The following is a 21318-nucleotide window of genomic DNA, read 5'->3' as shown; positions in this document are numbered from 1 at the left end:
AACTCATTTGGGAAATAATTTTGCTGAAAAAGAGTCACAGTCTGATACTTCATTAAAATCAATGTTAAGGATATATTTGACTAGCTAGCAGCTTTAAAGTACAGTAAAACAGCATCCATGGCTTACATTTGGGATTTTGTCCCATTTAACCCACTAATCAATGATGTTCTGGACACTCTTCATTTTTCTCGACACTAAAGAGGAGTCTGTGCTCCAGAGCCTCTTTGTTTTTAAAGATGTATCTGACTCGACACAAAGTGCTAAAGTTCTCAATTAACTCAGCTCCTATTCCTGCTGGTGATGTTTACGTGAAAAGCTGTTTGCTTAACTAATGGTGCCTACGCATGTTTACTCTCTTTTTTCAAATCATTTATTGATAATTTGTCTTGTCTTGTCTTGTAGTACAACTTCAATAAGCTCCTAGTTAATCATGTATAGATAATAACGTACATATAGTCATTCTCCTGCTTTATAAACTTAGTACCTGGCTTTGAAAGTCATAAAGCACAGCTTGTGCATCTTTTGGACTTCTCTCAGAGCACATCTGAGCAGATTGCATAGCCGATCATATGACAGACAGATAAGAGACTGCAGCAACCAATACTGTCTCCTTCACTAACAATCATTGTAAGAAACGAAGACATGATTGTTGTGAAATCCCCAGATTCACTGGATCAACAAAATAAAATGTTCAGCCTGCTGTCTGCAGTTCGCAACATTGTATTTATGAAAACGGATCATGATATAACAAATTTGCTAAATTAATTGTGATTTGGGGGTGTGGGTGTGCAGCTGACATTATCATGGATATGCTCTTAAAATACAGACATAAAATAATCCCATTGCCAGAACCATGAGGGCCAAGGCAGGATTTTGGATTGGGATCAGATTGGGACATCCCTTGCTTATTGTTATTAGTTTTTTTTTTTTTTTGTTTTTTTTTCGTGCACACTACCTAGTTCTACTTTATTTTAGAAAAGCACTTTAAACAACCACGGAGGCCAAAGTGCTATACAGAGATAAAAACCAAATAACATAAAAACATAATCAATAAAATTCGGAAATAAGAAAATACATTGACATAAAACCAACATAAGATCAACATAAAATCAACATCCTAGTAAGTATTAAAAGCCAGAGAGAAAAGATGTGTTTTTGTTTTATTACAACATTTAAAAAGGAAGCCTGCCCTTTGTACAGTGACTGTGAAAATTCTCAGTTATCACAACAGTAAACAGGCTTAAATCCAGGAGACTTTGCCAACTACAAGTTGCTCGAGTGCGAGCCACCAGCATTGGCAAAGACTCCTGGATAGCTATTGAAACATTTTCTGAAAAACTCAGCGAAAGTCCGGTTGCCTCTGATTTAAGCCTGTTCTGATTCACGGTGATGTAAAGGCATAACCCCCGTCACCAGACACATTCTGAAAATGGCAGTTCTAAAAGACACGGATGAGCGGTGGGAGTTTTTAAGCAGGGTTCGTTTCTGCGGTGGTCAGGATGAGGGAAAGTGACCTGTTGAAACATGGAGTGACCAGGGCGACATCTGGTGGTTTTACCACGTAACTGGTGGTAAACGCAGGACAACGGTGATGAAAGCATGTACCGTTCGAACCAATAAGAAAATTCAAATGCAATAGCCACCGTTTAACCCTAAGAGGGCAGCACTAAGACGGGTTTAAGACAAATATTGTGGAATTAAACAAGTCCACATAAAAAGGAAAAAATACACAGTAACATTAAAGTAGCACCCTTAGGCCTAGTTTATACAGTTAATTTACAAAAAAAGAGTTGATTTTGGGGTGAGTTACACTTTAAAAGACGTGCTGCTGCATTTTGCACCATCTGCAGACGTGTGTTAAGGTTATCCTGCCGTGTGGTCACCAAACCACAGGCTACTGTCTCCCAAGGGCTTTTTTTTGTAAGCATGGGCTTTATCTTGGCTAGTTGCTGAAGCTGGAAGAAGCTGGACTTGATGACAGTCACGATTTGGCTGTCAAATATAAGTCCATTTTAAAACCAAAGATTTGCGTCTGTCGGCTTCAGAATCTGGCCAAGACAACCCAGGGCCAAACGCCGGCCGTCTGATATGCCACTGAATACCATCACTTTGGTCTTTTTTTTGTTAAAATGATGAAAACATTAATAAAGCTATCTACACCATCAAATAAATGCAACAATTAAAGGGCCCAGCAAAGTTTATTGCACCATTTAGTGGCAAATAGATTTGGCAATCATCTTCTTAAAAGTGAAAAAAGACATCATGGTTCTGATAATGGATCGGAGTGGGAGTGGATAAAACGCAAAAAAAACACAGTTTATAGGTTTTGTGCTAAAAAAGAAATCAGGTTAAGTAAAAAAAAAAAGTATTTAGGTAGGTTATTCCTACATATCAGCGCCACTGGTGTTCACAGAACAGCCAGTTTGATGACAGATTTCTGGGCAGGACCTCACACGGCAGTAAAGTCTAGATCTTGGTCTCTGTTCTCAGGTGTCTTTCTGTCCTCTCAAAAGATGTGCATAGATGGGTCTATTCACTCTTCTCAGGGGAGTGCATTGTGTGAAGTGTGTGTCTGTGTGTGTACTTCCAGTATAGCAACAGTCCTTTCATAACCATGGCAACTCTCTGTTTGGTCTTTCCTCCTCTTCTCTACCCTCCCTCCCTCCCTTCCTCCTCTTCTCTCCCCTCCTCTCCTTCTCTCCTTTCCCCAGGTATCCAGTCATATCCAGGTCTTGGCCAGAAGAAAATCCAGGGAGTTTCAGTCCAAACTAAAGGTATGGGGAGGCTGACGGGAATCTGTAAAGTTAACTTTTGTGGTTTGGTGATTCTTTTCCTGTTGAGTCTTTTAAATGCACAGGAAGTGTTGTATTTACAATGCCTATTTGTTTGGAAGAAAATAGCTGATAAGTAAAGACCTAATGGCAGCAGTGGATAAACGGGCTGAAACCTAGATCGTTTTTTTTTTGTTTTTTTTTGTTGCCCTTAATGAACAAGAACAATCTAAATTCAGTGTTTGTCCCTTACTGTGACTAGAAGGATGCCTGTCACAGTGACTCCAGTATCCTAGGTGTCTAATTACCGCCTGTTTGGGTTCTCTCCTCCTCCTCTTCCTGCCATTCTTCTCTTTCCTTGCATTCATCCAAATCTTCCTACTCTCTTTCCTCCCTTCTTCCTACTGTCTCCAACTCTCAGTCTATTAATCTCGTACTCTGCTTGTCTGGTCCTTCCTTATTTCGTTGTTTCTCCTCGTCGGCTGTAATTAACTTTATTTAAAGCAACAAAGGAGCGCTTGTTTTCCGAGAAGACTTGCCGGAACTCCGAGTTGATGTTCGCTGTCATGTAATAAATGACGGCGGCCTCATTAGAGACGAGAGTAAATGTTTTTTCGGACTTGATATACATTGAATCTCAAAAGTCTACACACCCCTGTGAAAATGTCAGTTGATGTCGATGTAAAAAAAAGGCACTATGACAAGTCATTTTAAAACTTGGACCCACCTTTAGTGGAACATATTTTCTATAAGTATGGACATATTTGAAGTAGTGAATAAAATTTGGCCTTCTTGAGTTCAATTCTGCTGCCAGTTATAGTAAGTTTGATTCAACTTAAAGTTCAGCTGTTCTTATAGGCTTTCCCCATTTTTGCATGATTTTAGTTTAAGCCGTAGTTTGCAGAGAGGTCACAAAGGATCAATATAATCTCATTTTACAACGTTATCCATCAGGAGCAGGGTACAAATGCACTCTATAGCATTATAAATGTACTGTGATGTATGCCCATTGAATGCTGGAGATAGGCACCAGCACCCCTCGCGACACCACAAGGGACAAGCGTGACGGGAAATGAGTACATTCAAGTCCAAATTAAAATCTACTTTTAAGCTATATAATTCCATCCTTTTCTAATACAATTACTTATATTTCATTGAATAAAGAAAGAAAAAGTCAATTCCCAACTAAATGTCTCCAGTTAAGTAAACTGATGGGTTGTTCAGTTCTTCACTTTAGTCAAATTACTGGTTTTACTCCCCCAAAATAAACAGCTTTTATCATCAAACAGCGACAAATGGAGAATTCAGGGTTTAATCCAAAACCGTATTTTTTTTTAACTTGCATGTTAAATTTTTTTTTTAAAACCCCCGACATCTGGATCTTGGTTTTGACATGAAAATCCACCATGATTCCCATCTCAGTACCTTCTGTAATGTTATTATCTCTCCCAGGAGGGGAGATTTCTCTCTGTGCCAATTAACTTGAGTGAAGCTGCCAATTAGTGATTCTCCAGCTATCACAGTGCCTCTAATTCTGTTTCATTCAGCCGTTTTGTGCTCCATGCTGCTTTTACCCTAAAGTTAAATATTTCCTAATCTACATTGTGTTAGTTTGCTCCAACAGCTGATTTACTGTGTTGCATTAACCACCGCTAGCTTCACAGAACAATTTTTGCACTGTTTTCGTTAAATTTGGCTTCTTTTTTTTTTTTTACAGAGTGTTTACAGTTTTTTTTCCCCCCAGCTTCTTACAAAACACATATCAACCATTGTGTTTACAAAGTGTGACGCATGCTCACAATAATGATTGTGTTAATGTCCGTGTTCGTGTGCAGGACCAGAATGCCAAGGAGAAAGCTCTGCAAAGCATCTCGTCCATGTCCTCGGCTCAGATCGTCTCAGCCACCGCCATACACAGCAAGCTGCTGCCTGGAATAGTGCGGGCCAGCTTCCCCGGCAACGCACAGGTAAAACATGCACACGCTCACACAGAGACACGTTTATCCTCAAAAAAGAAAAAAAACATGGATGGGTATAACAATAAAGCAGTTTGTCTGTGTAATCTGCTGGCCGTGTATGCACAGTCACTGGTGCTAGTACGCAGAAGAAAAAGCACATTGTTTGCATTAGTATTTTGCATTCTCAGCGGGGTTATATTGATACGTACATTTATTTTCAGCTGTGGCAGGGGATGATTCCAGGAGGGCAGTCCAGCTCCACCACGGAAGAGTGAGTAACATTTAAATTACGCCTTCTCATCTAGCGTGTTGCTTTAGATTCAGCCGCTGATTGGTGGTTCCAGTGCATTCCTTAGTTTTTGGATACTTAGGCTTTAGTTGTTCCAAGGTAGTTGCAAATTAATCACATATCTTGTTCTTCACCAATTTCAAATAGCGTATTACATTTATTCTCTCATGTAATGTTTATTTCACAAAGAAAACACTGTGTGAACCATGGGCGCCTAATGTTTACTCAGCTTGGTTGGATTAGAATTCTTAATGTGACAGAAAATGTAATTTCCCAGTAACTTGGATTATAAAGGTAAATTGAAAAGAGGCATATTTGACTAAAAACTAAGCAAGAACTGTTAGGCCTCATTTACTAAGACATTTGCATCTGTAAATGGAGAGTGTTTACACTGCATGTTGGCAGAAATCTCCACGAAGACTGGTTGAGTCTTCGTGGAAATTTCTGCCACCAGTGTTGCCAGATTAGGTGGTTTTCCACCCAGTTGGCCGGTTCTCATTTTTATTTTGCGGGTATAATTTGCTTTGGGCGGGTGGACATAATTTGGGCGGATTTGAAGTCAGCTCGGTGGTTTCTGAGTTAACTTATTAACGTCATCATTTCATCATTAGTCATTGGTTCATAGCAGTTATTGGGGAAATTTGACTTAAACATGTACTGATCGCAAATCTCAATGGATTGTATAGTTCAGAGGAGTAAGTTCAGCGTTCCGCTTTTCAGCCTTTCAGTTAACAGCAGATTTTGCAGTAAGGGTAAGAAATTATAACGACCACATTTAAATTATTTTAAATGTGTAGAATTAAGCTTTCCATATGTATGTGTGCACATTGATCATAGTTTGTGTCTTTCGAATGGGAAACGAAGGTTGTTTTGAAGCCTAATCTGATCTGCAAACATGTTAGGGGGATGATGTGTCACATAACACTCTCACTGGATATGTTGTCGCTGTGCTGTGTGGTCTTTAGAAAAAGAACTCTGGGCTGTTTTTTTTGGATTGCAGCTTCGAAAACGCATATATTGATGTGCACTCATAGCCGCCCTTATAGCAAATATTACACTATTTGAGTGGCCAGGTTTTTGTTTGTTGTGATGGTTTTTAACAGATTTTTGAACTAGAAAACCTTGACTCTATCTGGCAACACTGCCAGACACTGGCTTTTGTGTATTTCAAGGAAACAAGTTCAGGTTTGTAGGCAGTTTGTTTCAGTAATTTGTGCCACTGGCTTTCTGTGGCATCCAACAAACGGCAGCTTTAAAGAGATAAAATGATTGTTTGGCAATATTATTTTGTCAAAATCCAACATATGAAACACAGGAGACAAGCTTCTGTCTTTACAGTAAAGAAAATTGTAATTCTCTTCATGTTCCTGCTAAATTCACTAATAGCTAATATGAGCAAGAGACAACTGCTCTTACATTCAAAATACCAAAATAAATTTTGCAATGTAGGGAATTTATTAGTTAATTTGGCTCAATGGGGAGTGAAGTTCTTATGCAGTCTGAAAGTTGTGGGTTTGATTTCATCTTCCTCCATTCAGTTATTGCTGTGCCTCTGGGCAAGGCTCTTAACCTCAAGTTGGTTGTCGAGCTACACATTAGTGTGCACGCTAGTGTGATTACATAAATGTAAAGTGCTTTGAGTGGTCAGTAGGACTAGAAAAATGCTATATAAATTCTGTCTATTTACCATTGTCTTTTTCCTACCACAGCTGGAATGTTTTGATGCGTTTAATCATCTTTGTTCTGATGTTTTTGAAACATGTATTCAAATATTTCTGCCAGCTAGCATAATTGCTAGCTACATTAGCTAACCTAGCTTTTAGCTGACATTAGCATGGGCCTTCAGTAGCTAGCAAACCACCAGAAATACCAGATCAGTATAACAACTGTTAACTGCATGTTTCATAAAAGAGGATAAAACAAACACATAAAACTCCCAATGTATACTACTGGCAAACACATCTGCAGCAGCACCTTATTAAAGGCAGCTTTGGATTAAAATCCTGATTCGGTTCCTTGGCCTTTGGAAACATATCTCTTTATTTCATAATTCTAATACCAACAAAACTACATTGGTGCAGCCTGCAAGCTACTATTAACTATTGTTTACAGCTAGTTTCACGTACAGGCTGCACAAAAATTAGCTATTGCTTGCAAGTCGGCAAAATACGCTGATATCAATCAGCATATTTTAATACCTAGGCTACAGAAGCAAATTATTTTTGCATTAATATACAATTAATACCAACATTATTCACACCCCTGGGAGATTTATATTTAAAATTATTCTTATTCAATCACAAATTGTGTTTCTTATTGGAGGTTTGACAGGCATCCTCCACAAATATTATAGCAATGTGAAATAAGTATTCATTTTTAAATGTATGTTAAAATGTAGCATGTTGGAAATTCTTTATATGTCTCATTTAAATCATTGTAATTGAGCAATCTGATCCTTGTTATAATTTCTGACCAACATTTCACATGTTTCCACTGGTATTTATGATAAAATAGTAAATGTTGATACAGTATATCTTAACAATATGTTGATAGAATGAAAAGATTACTACAAATACAATTGTACCAGGGTTATACATAATTTTGGACAAAAAGTATTTTGTTTCTATAGCTTTTTGCCTCTTTATATCTTTTCTTCATAAAGTTCTCAGATGAGAAGGCAAAGCGACAATTTTAATCCACAAAAAAATTAGTGCACATCGTTTTTTGTTTTTGATTTTTGAAGAGGTAAATTTTACTTTGATTTTGATTTACAAAGATACAGAGAATAGTGTTTTCTCTGGAGAAGAAGAACATCAAAAGACTCTTTCAGTTTAATTTATTATGCATCTGAATCTATAATCAGACTATATCTGCATGATTATCCCAGTTTATGATTCAGAAGCAATTAACTTGATTAACTCACATGACTGATGCCTGGAATCTGTCTGCCATCATATTGGCAAACACTGATTACCTTGTCAATGCCAACATGAAGACCACCTGTTGAGTTTAAAATTAGGTGGAAATTTTAAAGCCTGCCTCCTGCTGTTTCCTTCTCCTACCCTAATGTCTGTTCACATAACTCATAGCATTTTAGTGCTGGTTGTACCATCGGATCTGATAATGGTATTAAATGGGGCTGGGCAGCTTTTATTGAACGCAGAGCTGCTCTTGACCTCTTCGCTCCTTCTTCTGTTCATACAAGAAGGAGAACAGAAATCTTTTTTTGTATAATGCGAATACAACGAGGCCGGTCCTACGGTGTCTGCTCTTCTTCCAGTCTTTTTTTTGTGTGTGTAATGCTTTCTTGTGTGTTTCTCTGTCTCTCTCAGCATCAAGCCGTTCTCCCAGCAGGCCTACCCTGTGCAGACAGCAGGGACCACCACAATCGCAGGTGAGGGGGACCATGGGACAATTATTTTCTTTCTGTGAGGCAGACTGTCGGTTCTCTCTCCTGCCATTTATGATGTTTCCTCACCACAGGGTGGTCTTTGACTGCCACGGCACATGGGTCCCCAGCACTGCCGTCTTTGTCTCGCAAAGAGGTCAAAGAGAGGGAAACTGTGTCAAAATGACTCCACTTATCATTTATGACCATTACGTCTACCTTAATTCTCTGAAAACTGATTTAAGAGTAATACATTTGGTTTATATTTAACATATTACCACTTAAATTAAATTAAGACAGGTATTTTGACCAATTGCTTCATTATGCATCATTATTTAAATCCTACAAACATTTCTAAAAGCAACAGTTATGTCATCTTTATTTGAGCTACACCAACAGGACAAGTGAGAAACTGGTAGCTTTAATGTGACATGCCCCAGCTGCCCAGAGAAAAAAACGTTTATTAGTATATGACTGTGCTTAGTGCTTATCAGATGTGATTTAGAAACGGGATGTATTTTGAAAGTTTAAGGACAAATACATTTGTATATTTCATACTCTTCACGGCTGAGTTGGGTTCACTCAGCGGAGCAACTTTTAAACTGAGGTTTCTATGTTTTCTTGTCTTTTTTTCTGAATTTAAATTTAATTTTTTTTTGTTTTCTGACTGGAGGGTAAGGGCTAGGTTAGGGTCTGCATGTAAAATAACATTGCAGATTAAGTTGTGAACTGTTGTACTCCTGTTTATGGATATTTTTTTAGATTTTTCCCATTTTTAGGCTTGGGAAAGCTAACAAAAAGACAAAAGTGGCAGAACCTTTGACAGAAAAATATCAGTGGCACAGGAACAGGAACAACAGGCAAGCAACAAACACAGTGAGAAAAATGAAAGCATTGTGTGCTGTGTAGGCTCATGTTACCCCTCTGTTTACAGATTTGCATGGACATTTGCTTTAATAAAGAATTTTATGCTTTAAAGTCAGCCAGCATTTAGAATTTTATGACCAAAGTTTAATAAATCTGAGGATCTTGTAGACTGAAAATAAAGATGTCGCTTTCCGAAAGGCATTGGTCAGCAAATAAAATTGTTTCCTGGAGTTGCTGGAGTCTTTTCTTCACCAGATCTCTGACCCGAAACTTTTGCATCGCTTTCTTAGATGGTGACAGAAAATGTTTTCTTTGTTAGGACTCCAACAACAGCATTCTTGCACTTTAAATGCAAGATCATTGTCAAGACACACCCAAAAAACACATTAAAACATATAAAAAAGAGACTGTTAAAATAAATTGTTAAAGAAAGTGTGTAAAAGTGCATTTCTTATTATGAAGTGCCCAAGGTGGATATGGCCAGTGGAATAAATTACTTTGGTAAATAGCTTTCTGGGCCAGAGGGACTTTAAACGTGCCTGATAGGAGCAGCTGGAATGAGTGATGGAGGGGATGAGAAGGATCTTCTGTGATCAGAGTAGCATTCCTGATCCTTCCCAGTGAGGAGGTTGTACCAGGATAAAATGGTATAAAATGCTAAAGGTGATGACAGATCCAAGGACTGATTTATAAACCAGTGTTACGATGTCCTTCTTGATAGTAAAACATCACAGTTTTCTCAGTAGATGTAGACGTTGTTGTGCATTTTAAATAATGGGGTAGGTGTGGTGGTTAAAAGCCAGCTAGATGTCAGTTTCTGTCCCAAGGAATCTAAAAGACTCCCTCTGCTGGCCCTGGATGCTGAGTAGCTGAAAAACAGATGACCTGGCATCCTTATCTCTGCCCCCGCTACACAACACTTTAGTCTTTGTGACGTTCGGATCCACGAAATTGTCACAAAAAAACAAAACGTTTTGGCCAAGTTGGCAACCGCTTGTTGGTACCAGCACAGAGCATCAGAGTTGGTCATGTGAGCCACCAGGGACATGTCGTCTGCGTTCTTAAAACGTAAAATCCCATCACCTTTGCAGGAAGTGCTGTCGGTGTATGCAGAAAACAGAAAACCTGGACATGTCTGTGAAAAACTTTGAGTCAATAAAACTAAACTGTATTGCCATTGGTTTTGTCACTGATCAATATATCAATATCAATATGATCATATAGAAAATTATGACTTAGGGAAGCCCAGCTGGTTGCAATGAGTCATTGACTTTGCAGGAAGCAACCCCTCATCCTAAGTAAGCATGTGGTGACAGTGGAGAGAAACCACACCCTTTTAGCTAGAAGAAAACTCCAGCAGAACCAGAAACAGGCTCCGTATGAGCAGCCATCTGCTTGCGAGTTGAGATTGTTTAACCACGGGATTTGGAGGTCTCCAACCGAACAAAATGCATGTTGCACGACAGCGTATTGTAACCGTGTTGGGTTGGGTTTGAAACTGTGCTTTTTTTGTGGTGTATTGCTCAGCCTACGAGCCCGCTGCTGCAGCCCAAACACACAGAGAGCCGGCGTGGCAGGGGCGATCCATCGGCACCACCAAACTACGACTGGTGGAGTTTTCATCCTTCTTAGAGACACAGAGGGATCAGGAGGCGGTGAGTACACACGCTTACCCACACTCTTACACACTCACAGACAGAGACAGCAGTCTACAATAAGCACTCCCTATTGTCCTATAAACAGAGATGACAGATAACCCTACAGCAGAGAACAGCATTAAAGCCCTTTGTGTCTCTCCTTGTATGAATAACCTTTGTAAAGCTCTATCTCTCCGTCTGCTCAGCCTATCTGTCATCTTGCCACATCGGGGATTCATTGTCATTTTTCTACCTTGGGCTCACGGACAGCTGGCATTCATCTTGTTGCTTTCTGTTTGGACAGTACATAAAAATGTTCTACAATGGCTTTGAAATGGATTCTATTGTGCAGCGGCGTCGCCATCCCTACATGATTTATTCTACTGTAAATAAATGGAGCGAGCAGCGTCCTTAAACAATTAAACAAAACATGTACAACTGACATCTGTTAGTCAGGCAAACTTGGTTCTGTTAGTCTGATTTTAAAACGCAGGTTTTTAACTCGGATTTAGTTGTAATATTTTCAGCTTTTACGAAACAGATCATTCTTGATCAGAAGGAGAATGATTATTCTTACACCAAAATCAAGCAGAATACAGTCATTGCTTCTCTCTTGGGGTTTTAAAATAGTGTGCCTTTAATATGAATTATAGGTGGCAGTCATATAATTGCACATCAGGACTGTTTTGTGTTTTTTGTGACCAAAAATTTTCCCAAACCACCAAAATGGGCTGGCACGAGAGAGAGAGAGAGAGAGAGAGAGAGAGAGAGAGAGAGAGAGAGAGAGAGAGAGAGAGAGAGAGAGAGAGAGAGAGAGAAGAGAGAGAGCGATGACGAGCGATAGAGAGAGAGAGAGGAGAGAGAGAGAGAGAGAGAGAGAGAGAGAGAGCAGTATATTTAGTCTTTTCAGCCAGCTGACTGGCAGTGCACAGCAACATTCAGGGGGGTGGCAACAACTATTACCCAATGCTCAGTAAAGCCAGAGAAAGCACCATGAGGTCTGTCATTTTCTCTGACATCTCATGAAAAACAATTTAAATATTTTAAAAGGTATGGTACATTTTTGCGGTACTGAAACCTTTGACTTTGTAGAAAGGGTGACCTGACCATTTCAGTCCCATACTCGAAATTACTGTTTTTGGTAGAAACCCGCTGAAGTGTAAAACTGCTAAATATGCCTGGGGACACAGCTTAGGAATGTGTTTAGGACTTGACCTTTAATTAAAGGCTTCATAGTTGGGAAAAGGAGCTTATTGGGAACACACTATCAATCTCTAAGTTGGAGTGCTTGAGATGATCTTCACTGGCTGTCCCAGTTATTAGTGCGTTCCGTTTGTTCTCAGTGGTCGGAATTCTCGACCTCCGGATTGGAAAAACTGGAATGCAAAAAGGCGGAGATAACATAATCTGTGACTCGTTATTTCCGACATCTGAGGCAAAAGGAACGCACCATTCAATTCAATTCAATTCAATTTTATTTATATAGCGCCAATTCATGAAACATGTCATCTCGAGGCACTTTACAAAGTCAAAATCAGTCAGATTATACAGATTGGTCAAAAATAGATTTTCCGACCCGGAGGTTGAGAATTCCATCCACCGAGGAAAAATGAAATGCACTATTAAATCGCCTGGTGAGGCTGCTTTATGGTTGGCGGCGCATTCTCGAGGTCCGCACAATCAAATTTTTACATTTCAGTAACCACGCCCCTCCGTGCATGCTTCTCATATTCTCCTCAGATACTGCTCACATACTCCAGCTTCTTTCCACCTTCCAAAAACATGGCTGTAGGGTTAATTCGTCTCTCTAAATTGTCCTGATGTATAAGGGTGTGTGTGTGTGTGTGTGCATGGTTTTCTTGCTGTGACGGACCCATCCAGGGTGTACCCCACCTATCACCTAATGATCACTGGAGATAGGCAGCTGTCCCCGCATGACCCTGGATGGATAAGTGGATGTAAACAATAGATGATTTTGGTCTCTAATGGGACACTCACTTTGTACTCAAATGTCAGACTTTCTGAGTTTCCAATCAGAAGTAAGTTCCTAGTCGCAATTCCCACAATGAAAGATGGATGTCACTGGTACCATCAATGCTGCAATGGCTGCCGTTGGTAATTGTTGTGAAGGTTTTAGGTTGGAACAGCTCAGATTAGAAATTATGTCTGCCTCATTTAACTAATTTCACACACAATACTCTACAACTAGGTTTGTGAACATATGCCTTTAGTGTTTGAACACATCAAATGGAAAGAAACCTACTATTGGCAAGTGTTGCCAGTAGTAGTAGCTAGCGCTACAACTATTAGAAAATCCAGCTGGTAACCAGAACTCGATCAACTCCGGTGTGATGTCATCGCCGGATCATTTTCCAACCAGTTATTTGGCTTTCTGCCTTTTAAATGCTAATCCTAATCACAACCTGCTATTTACCGTTTTATCATCTGATTGGTGGGGTAATGTTTGGAGAAAAGGGAGGAGCCAGAAAGTGATGCTTTATACTTGGTTGGGCCACCTTTTACATGTTTTTGGCCCAACATTCATTTCATTAGTGGAGTAAGTTTCAGAACCAAGCAAAGAGGAGTAAATTTACCTGATACCAATATATTAATCTGTGAGAAAAGTCTATAATTATATGGACTGATGGACTTTAAATGGCAATCGGTTAAAGAAAATGTGTTTTGTTTAGAGATATTGATTCCTGTGCCAAAAAGAAGCATGGTTTGGAACTTCCTTGATAAAGGTAGTAGTTTTAAAAGTAACAAAAAAATGAAGGGAAATTCAAGATAACCTCTATTTATCAAAGTATATCAACAACCTTCATCTCATTTGTTTTAAATCAAATGCAAACACTTTCCAAAAACCAAAACTGTGTCCATGGGTAGTAAACAAAAACCATGTTGGAATAGTTCAGTATTTTACCCGATAATTGCCGGTCAAACCTGAAGTAGTCATGGGGAAAACTGGTAGATTTCAATGGCGAACAGTTGCATCACTAGATTTATGATAACAAGATGACCATTCACAGATTTGTTTCCTTTTCATCATCACTCTCATGTATTACTTAGAACCATAAAACAGCTTATATTTAAAGCTTAAATGTTCATATAACTACTGATGTGACCTAGATCTGCGCTACAGAGAAATCCTAGAGACAAAAAAATGGATGTGAGGATGTTAAAATCTTTTGTCTTTACTTTTAATCCTATTTGCAGTACAACAAGCACCTGTTTGTGCACATCAGCCAGAACAGCCCGAGCTACAGCGACCCGCTGCTGGAGTGTGTGGACATCAAGCAAATCTACGACAAGTTCCCCGAGAAAAAGGGCGGCCTCAAGGAGCTTTTCAGCAAGGGCCCACAGAACGCTTTCTACCTAATCAAGTTCTGGGTGAGGAAATGTGTTCATTCATTTGTGTGATAGATGTTTTTTTTTTACTTCTTTTTTTTCTGTGTGGAGTGTAGCTTTTTAAAATTGCCCAAATGTGAATTACCTTTGTAAGTACTCTGTACTTTTCCATGCAGGGTTGTGTCTTTGTCCGCACTTCCAGGTGTGTGTGTGTGTGTATGTGTGTGTTCGGTCTTTCCACCTGGGATATAGAGGTGGTGGGTTGATGAAAGCTCAGTCGCTTTGTTTGAACACCTGCTCACCTCCTGACTCAGAGGTTGCTCTGCCTCTACCTTTGTGTGTGTGTGTGTGTGCGTGCTGGTGTGTGTGTCCCACGTTGCTGTTCTTTCTCCAAAACGCTTCAGGCCAAATCATAAAACTTTCAAGGATTTTGCCCTTAAAATAACTCCTTGACGACAGCTGTGACACGGCGGTTTAATTCAATTTTATTTATGTAGTGCCAATTCGAAACACTTGTCATCTCAAGGGACTTTACCAAGTCAGTTCTATTAAATCATCCACATAGATTGGTTAAAAGGTGTTCTGTCAAGAGAAACCCAGCAGATTGCATGATTGCGTGATTGACTTGAAGCATTCCCTCCCTCTGGATGAGCATGTAGCCTCAGTGGAACGTCGCTTGCATTGTGTTGTTGACTTTGCAGCAATCCTTCATACTGAGCATGCATGTAGCGACATTGGAGAGGAAAACTCCCCTTTATCAGGAAGAAACCTTCTTCTGCAAACCAAATTTAGCAAGTGAAACAACTGTTTTTGAAAAAGTTTTTGAAAAAGAAAAAAGAACATGCGCTCTCTGAACTCTTTGAAGGGGGCGGAGCTTGGTGACTGAGCGTTCCCGGGTCTACGTTTGTGATTGGTCGGGAGGATGTAATGACTCTAATATTAACCTACCTGATAGGCTAGAATGTAAAAGGAAGGAAAACTGTTATTCTTGAACTTTTTATTGACCCTATTTTTTATATTATCGATATCCATCTATCGATCGATAAATATTATTGAATTATCATCCAGCCCTAATAGATTCTAATTTATAATACAGTAGGGATAAATTTAACTTATAACTTGGTAATTTGGTATTCTTACTGTTTATACAAGCTTCAGCATTGAAAGCTTTTTATTACAGGTTTTGCATAATATTTGTGATATGGCGCATTATTCTGCTGCAAGTAGCCATCAGAAGATATGCACCAACAGTTTTTAGTCACCAGTTATGCAACAAATCTATAGTAGGTTGTGGTTTTTAAATTATTTTTGCCTTTGTGCTAAGGAGCCCAACGTGTGCCAGTACCACCACCAACACCGATAACTGTTGATATAAGGCAGATTGGATCTTGCTTATGCCTGATTAGTATTGTAGTCCCACCCTGCTGCCGCTGAAATCAAAACTCATCAGACTAGGCGATGTTTTTCGTAAGAGCCCTGATAGCAGCAATATTTTCCTATTCTGAACCAAGAAGAAGACTCCCAGTGGGGGTCGTCTGCTACTGGTGCCCATCTTCTTTAAGGTTTGCCATATTGTGTGCTTGGAGATGGTATTCTGCATATCATTGTTGTCACAAGTGTTCATTTGAGATACTGTTGTCTTTCTGTCGTCGGTTTGAACTAGAGCAAGTAATCTTCATTACGGTGAGACGCCTGCATGCATTGAGTTACTACCATGTGGCTGATTTGCTGCTTAGCTTAGCGCTGTATTTAATAGCCTAAATCAGATCTTTGGATTTAATAAGTCTTTCTCTCATTTTTCCTACGCTGAAAGCTATTGGGTGGGGTTGATGCTGGTATGTTGTTTCGTTGCTGTATGCATTCACACAGCGGAGCGTTAATACTTGCAGGGGGAGCCCAAACGGACAGAACCTCCATTGTTGGGCTGTCCATCAAGCTAACAGCAGCTACCGTTAGCCTTATGTCGTCCTGGAGGTTTACAACTTCCCTGACGCAGACTCGAGCGCTTTACTGACCCTTTTATGTTGCTGTCAAACATCCGCGTCGTAGTGCTAGCTTAGCATGTAGCACCAGTCAGCATTTCGTTTTTGTCGTCTGTCTACCGGGTAAAGTTTCTCCGGACAACGCTTTTATGTTTATGTTGTCTATAAAGGCGATCGCAGGTTTTCTGCTGGCTGTTCTGCACATGTTCGCAGGCTTTAAAACTTCCAGCAGCAGCTCTTTATTTGAAACCGGTGTGCAGCTGCAGGGAGGAGACGTGTCTGTGTGCTGCTGCCGGCAAATGTTCGACAGTCAGTGGGGGGAAACCTCGCATCAAGGTAGCCCCAGATGTCAACCAATGAACGCTCTTGAACGTAACGGTCAAATTTCAGTGTAATTTTGACAATGAAATGCACTGGCGAGAACCCAGTACCTTAAGCAACAGTTGAACCTCATCGTCTGTCCATAGGAAAACTTTGTTCTGTGCCATCTCAAAGGTTTACTAGTTGCGGCGACTTTTAGGTAGTACGCCTGAGACATATGCATTTTCCCGACTACACACGCTACATGACATTCCTCACGCTGAAAACAAAGCCCATGCTGAATTGGCTGTGAGTGATCTGCTCTCTGCTCAGTCTAAGCCTCGCCTACAGCTGAGTTTTTTCAGCCTTTTTCACAGCTTGGTGGGCATCTGTAGCTCCTGGCGTCTGCAGAGCCCTCTGGTTTAAAGCTGCTAGCCAACAGCACACCAATTATAAGGAGACAGTTTGGCTATTGAAACCATAGCGGCTCATGGGAAACATTTATTGATTTAGCATTTCATGAAAGAGAATAGGAGTCTATTGCAGCTAGCCCCTAGGGACCATCAGCGGTATTGCACTTTAAGACGCTGAACGACGGCATAATTCTTTAACATGCGTTCTCTATAGGATGGAGTTAATGGTTTTCAAGCAATTATGTTTTTTATAGGTACATCATTTTAACCACGCGATGGATGCATTTACATATCTTATCTATGGACATTTGTAACATCTTGAAATAAAAACAAAAAAAAGTTTTTGCCCTGTGTCCTAAACCGAACTAATGGGGTCGTTTTAAACAAAGTCTGTTTGTGTTAACAAGATTCACTGTAAAAGTTCTAACAAACACTGAATTGGGCCATGAAATCACGTTTTTTGCCTGGTAATGACATCTTACCAGGCATTTGATTTGCGCACACAGTCACACCGAGAACCGCTTTCGTTTTAGAAATCAGACTGTTTAGTCGAGAGAACACCATTTTCATGGCTGCACCCTGCAGCCCTGTTTGTTTTTGCGGAATGACCTTTAGTATTAACAGGTGGTAACTTAAAACGCCAGTAAACACATTTCAATTAATTTCTTCCACCTTCTTCAATTGTATCCGTCGAGACAATTTGGTAAAAACTAAGCAACAGACACTAGAGACTGATTATTACTTTACTCAACAGAGAGCAGTCTCCATCTTCCCGGTTACTGTTAGTGAGCTAGGATAGGAGAATCCCTGTCCAGGGGTGGGATTTTTCAGAACATGGATGTGAAAGCTGTTAGTCAGCAGAAATCATGGATGGAAGGACAGAAACCTGCAGAGTAGTGAAGTGGGCTCAGTGTCCAATAAGAGCAGAACTGATGAGCTGTACTCGGAGCACAAAAACAAAGAGCGAGTTTGTGCATTATGTCGAGAGCCTCCTCTCTGAATTTAATTAAAAAGCTCTCAGATCTACCACAATGGAGCATGTTTCTGATAATCTGCTGCTTTAACAGAGCTCAGTTTGATCTTAGTGTGTGTCTGTAGATAGCCGCCGTACGCGTTGGCAGTGTAGCATATGGTGTTTGTGTGTTTGCTCACAGCTTGGAGACGCGCCGTGCTCCTTAGAGAACTCATTACGAAAAGGGACAAACCCTTACCTTACCGACCTGTAATCCAGGTACAGCATGTTCTCGCTGCTCTGATTAAACATTTTTCTGCTTCAGGCATAGAACTGCAGCAAAGATATTGCCTTGATTCTTACATCTTTACCGGCGCTTATGTGACCAAAAACAAAAAACAAATTTACGGGGTTTCTACAGGGTCTTAAAAAGTGTAGTCATATCAAATGTAGGTCTTAAAAATATTTCTGCTGACTTTGTTGTTTAATTAAAATATTGCATGCTCATATTTTGTGTTTTTTCTGGAAATTTAATTACAACTATAGTTTGACTTGACAATTTTTGTCCACATGACAAAAGGTTTGGATACCTCTGACGTATTCAAAATGCCCAGATGAGGTCTAAATTCTGCCTATCATATGATAAAAAAACAAGGCACACAACACAGACTTTACTGCAGCACAATTAACTGGGAGGTTTAGAGAATGCTTCTGCAAAGGTATCGCCTCATAAAGTCTAATTTCCAGTCAAATCTAAACACCTTGTCGCAACTTAGAATTAGAGATTTCCATAGATACCTGCAGCTGGACTTTCACTAATAAATTAACATTACAGTAAAAATAAACGTAGACCTTTTTATTTTAACGTAAAACAGGAAAAGCCAATAAAAACTGCTTTCACAACTGGTTTGAAGAAAACGTTTAGGTTTTCAATGCCTTAAGCAGGAGTCCACCCACTAAAGCATGGTCAAATGGGACCATGACAGGACAAGCCTCGTTAAATATTCAGAGGTCTCTTCAGTTCTCAGAGGAAAAACTTCACGGGAGAACTTTGAGATTCTTTGTTTCTGCACAATGACAAACCCAAATCTGGAAACCATAACTGGCACAATGTCGGAAACACTAGCTGATCACCAGCACATTATCAAGAATTTTTTTTTTTATATCAAGTGATGAGTTTGGATGTTTGGTTTGGTTGTTTTGGAGGTTTCTTTTTTTTTCCTTTTTTCTCCCGGTAACCTAACCTATAAAAATCTTTACAGAGAGAAAACAAAACAAAACACCAGTATTGGGGCGTGGTGGTGACACAGGGGTAGAGCCCCTAAGTCACGTTTAGAAGTCTCAGTCCTTGACGTGGCAGTCTTTGGTTTGAGTCCAGGCCTGTGGACCGTTGCCCATGTCCCCATGTCTTCCTCCTCTCTTTTAACCCCATTTCATTTTATCATACTGCTAAATAAAGGCCACTTGTGCCTATAAAGTTAAAAACAGCATTGTTCCGCTTTACCAACCTAATTAGAGCAGCCTGTCTGCATATTGTAAACCCAGGTTGTCCTCATCAAACCCACAGAACCATTTTTTTTTATATATAAAAATTTTCTGAAATTTTAACACACTTGGATTGATTTCATGGTGTAACCACAAAACATCAAATAGGAACTGGAGTAACAGCATTGGTAGTCCAATAAACCTTTGTTTGTTTGTCACTAAGCAGCTAAAGGCTAACTATGACTTATTCTGAACTTGAAATGTCTGCCTAATTGTCAACTTACATAAAAAATGATGAAAGTCAATATCAATTCATGTAAATGTAACTTTTATAACTGTCAAATTTAAATGATCCCATAAAGAGCAACCAGCAGGTTCAGTTTAAAGATATCCAGTACCATAGTTCACCAGTAGAGGGCACTGTTGCTTTGCTTTTAACAGTGCAGCGGTGCTGAATGTCCCATTTCACCATATTCTAGGACTTTCTACTTATCTAGAAGTTGGATTGCTGGAACTTCTCACTATTTTAACTTTTTCTGCTTGTTTGTGTTTCCAGGCGGACCTGAATTACAGCGTACAGGACGACTCTGCAGCCTTCTATGGCGTCACCAGCCAGTATGAGAGCTCGGAGAACATGACCATCACCTGCTCCACCAAGGTCTGCTCCTTTGGCAAGCAGGTGGTCGAGAAGGTGGAGGTGAGTGGGACTGCAGTTAGTTTTTATAGTGTTGGTGCATTTTCCTCAAAGTTCAATCAAAATGAAACAAGAAATTGAACTTTGGCAAATTTGTGAGTTTTTTTTTTTTTAAAACAGTTATCGAGTCATTTGATTTAATTCTTCTTATTTAAACTAGGTTCTTGTAGTTATGCTCATGGGTCAACATTGTTCGTATTTATCACAAGGATCACAATTTTACACTTTGATAGTGGAATGAATGTTTACAGGTGGCAACAATAATAGAAACATCATGTTCTTCATCTAGGGGATTATGTTTTCAGATGAACCAAGAAACATATTTCTTTCAAGTGCTAATGTAAGGTTTTTACTTTAGTTCATGTTCTGTTATGGAAAACATATCTTTTGTTTTTAATGCGGTATTCATTAAAAAAATGCAAACCCAAAGAGCCTAATCCCTTCTATGAAAATGGTGTCTTTAACTGGTGAAACCGTTTTGTTTGTGGTTGGAACTTGCTAAAAATACAGGGGCTGAAATAAAATGAACAAAGAGGAAAAAAAAACAAAAAACTAACTCTGTCCCCTCCCTGCTCCCTAACAGACGGAGTATGCCAGGTTTGAAAATGGACGATTCGTCTACAGAATCAGTCGCTCTCCCATGTGTGAATACATGATCAACTTCATCCACAAGCTGAAACATTTGCCTGAGAAATACATGATGAACAGCGTGCTGGAAAACTTCACTATTCTGCTGGTGAGGGCAACACCTTTCTGCTTTAAGAGAGCAAAAAAAAGTTAATTTCATTTTTCTTTTCAGATTTTATACACATTTTGATTTTAGTAAGAAAATGTTCATTGCCTATTTATGAAGAATGGTCATTTATATATGTAAATACCCAGTTCCAGTCAGAAGCTTACACACGCTTATTCCAGCCATGCATCTCACATTAATTATGCGCTTTTATTAATTTAATACAAATTAAATTAATAAAATTTTTGAATAAATGTCAATCCATCTATCCATTGTCTTCCACTTATCCAATATTGGCTCACAAAAGGCGTTTCCAGGCCAGGTCTAGTCCCGGGCGCCTCCCAGTGGTGGTGCCCACAGTCCCGCCAATCCGCAAACAGCTAATCGTGGAACTAACATTTCGTTCACCAGATTCGCGTTCTTGCTAAGTTTGGAAACTGTTAGCGAGTCGGTCAGCCTCCAATATATTAGGTTCTGATAAATATAAGTCTGCTTCCAATG

The 21318-nt window shown here is 39.6% G+C and overlaps 1 protein-coding gene across 1 annotated transcript in view; it reads left to right on the top strand.

Moving 5' to 3' along the window:
• The window catches only part of tead1a (TEA domain family member 1a), a 64014-nt gene that overhangs the window by 36377 nt on the left and 6319 nt on the right, over nucleotides 1-21318 (top strand). The window contains exons 4-11 of the mRNA XM_012867639.3: nucleotides 2712-2774; nucleotides 4607-4738; nucleotides 4951-5000; nucleotides 8351-8412; nucleotides 10801-10928; nucleotides 14127-14300; nucleotides 19947-20087; nucleotides 20668-20820. Of these exons, the coding sequence (XP_012723093.1) occupies nucleotides 2712-2774; nucleotides 4607-4738; nucleotides 4951-5000; nucleotides 8351-8412; nucleotides 10801-10928; nucleotides 14127-14300; nucleotides 19947-20087; nucleotides 20668-20820 (903 nt within the window). The remainder of the gene's footprint in view (nucleotides 1-2711; nucleotides 2775-4606; nucleotides 4739-4950; nucleotides 5001-8350; nucleotides 8413-10800; nucleotides 10929-14126; nucleotides 14301-19946; nucleotides 20088-20667; nucleotides 20821-21318) is intronic.

This window comes from Fundulus heteroclitus, chromosome 2 (genome assembly GCF_011125445.2).
Source record: "Fundulus heteroclitus isolate FHET01 chromosome 2, MU-UCD_Fhet_4.1, whole genome shotgun sequence".
Taxonomy (NCBI): Eukaryota; Metazoa; Chordata; class Actinopteri; order Cyprinodontiformes; family Fundulidae; genus Fundulus; species Fundulus heteroclitus.
This window is presented reverse-complemented; position numbering and strand designations above follow the sequence as displayed.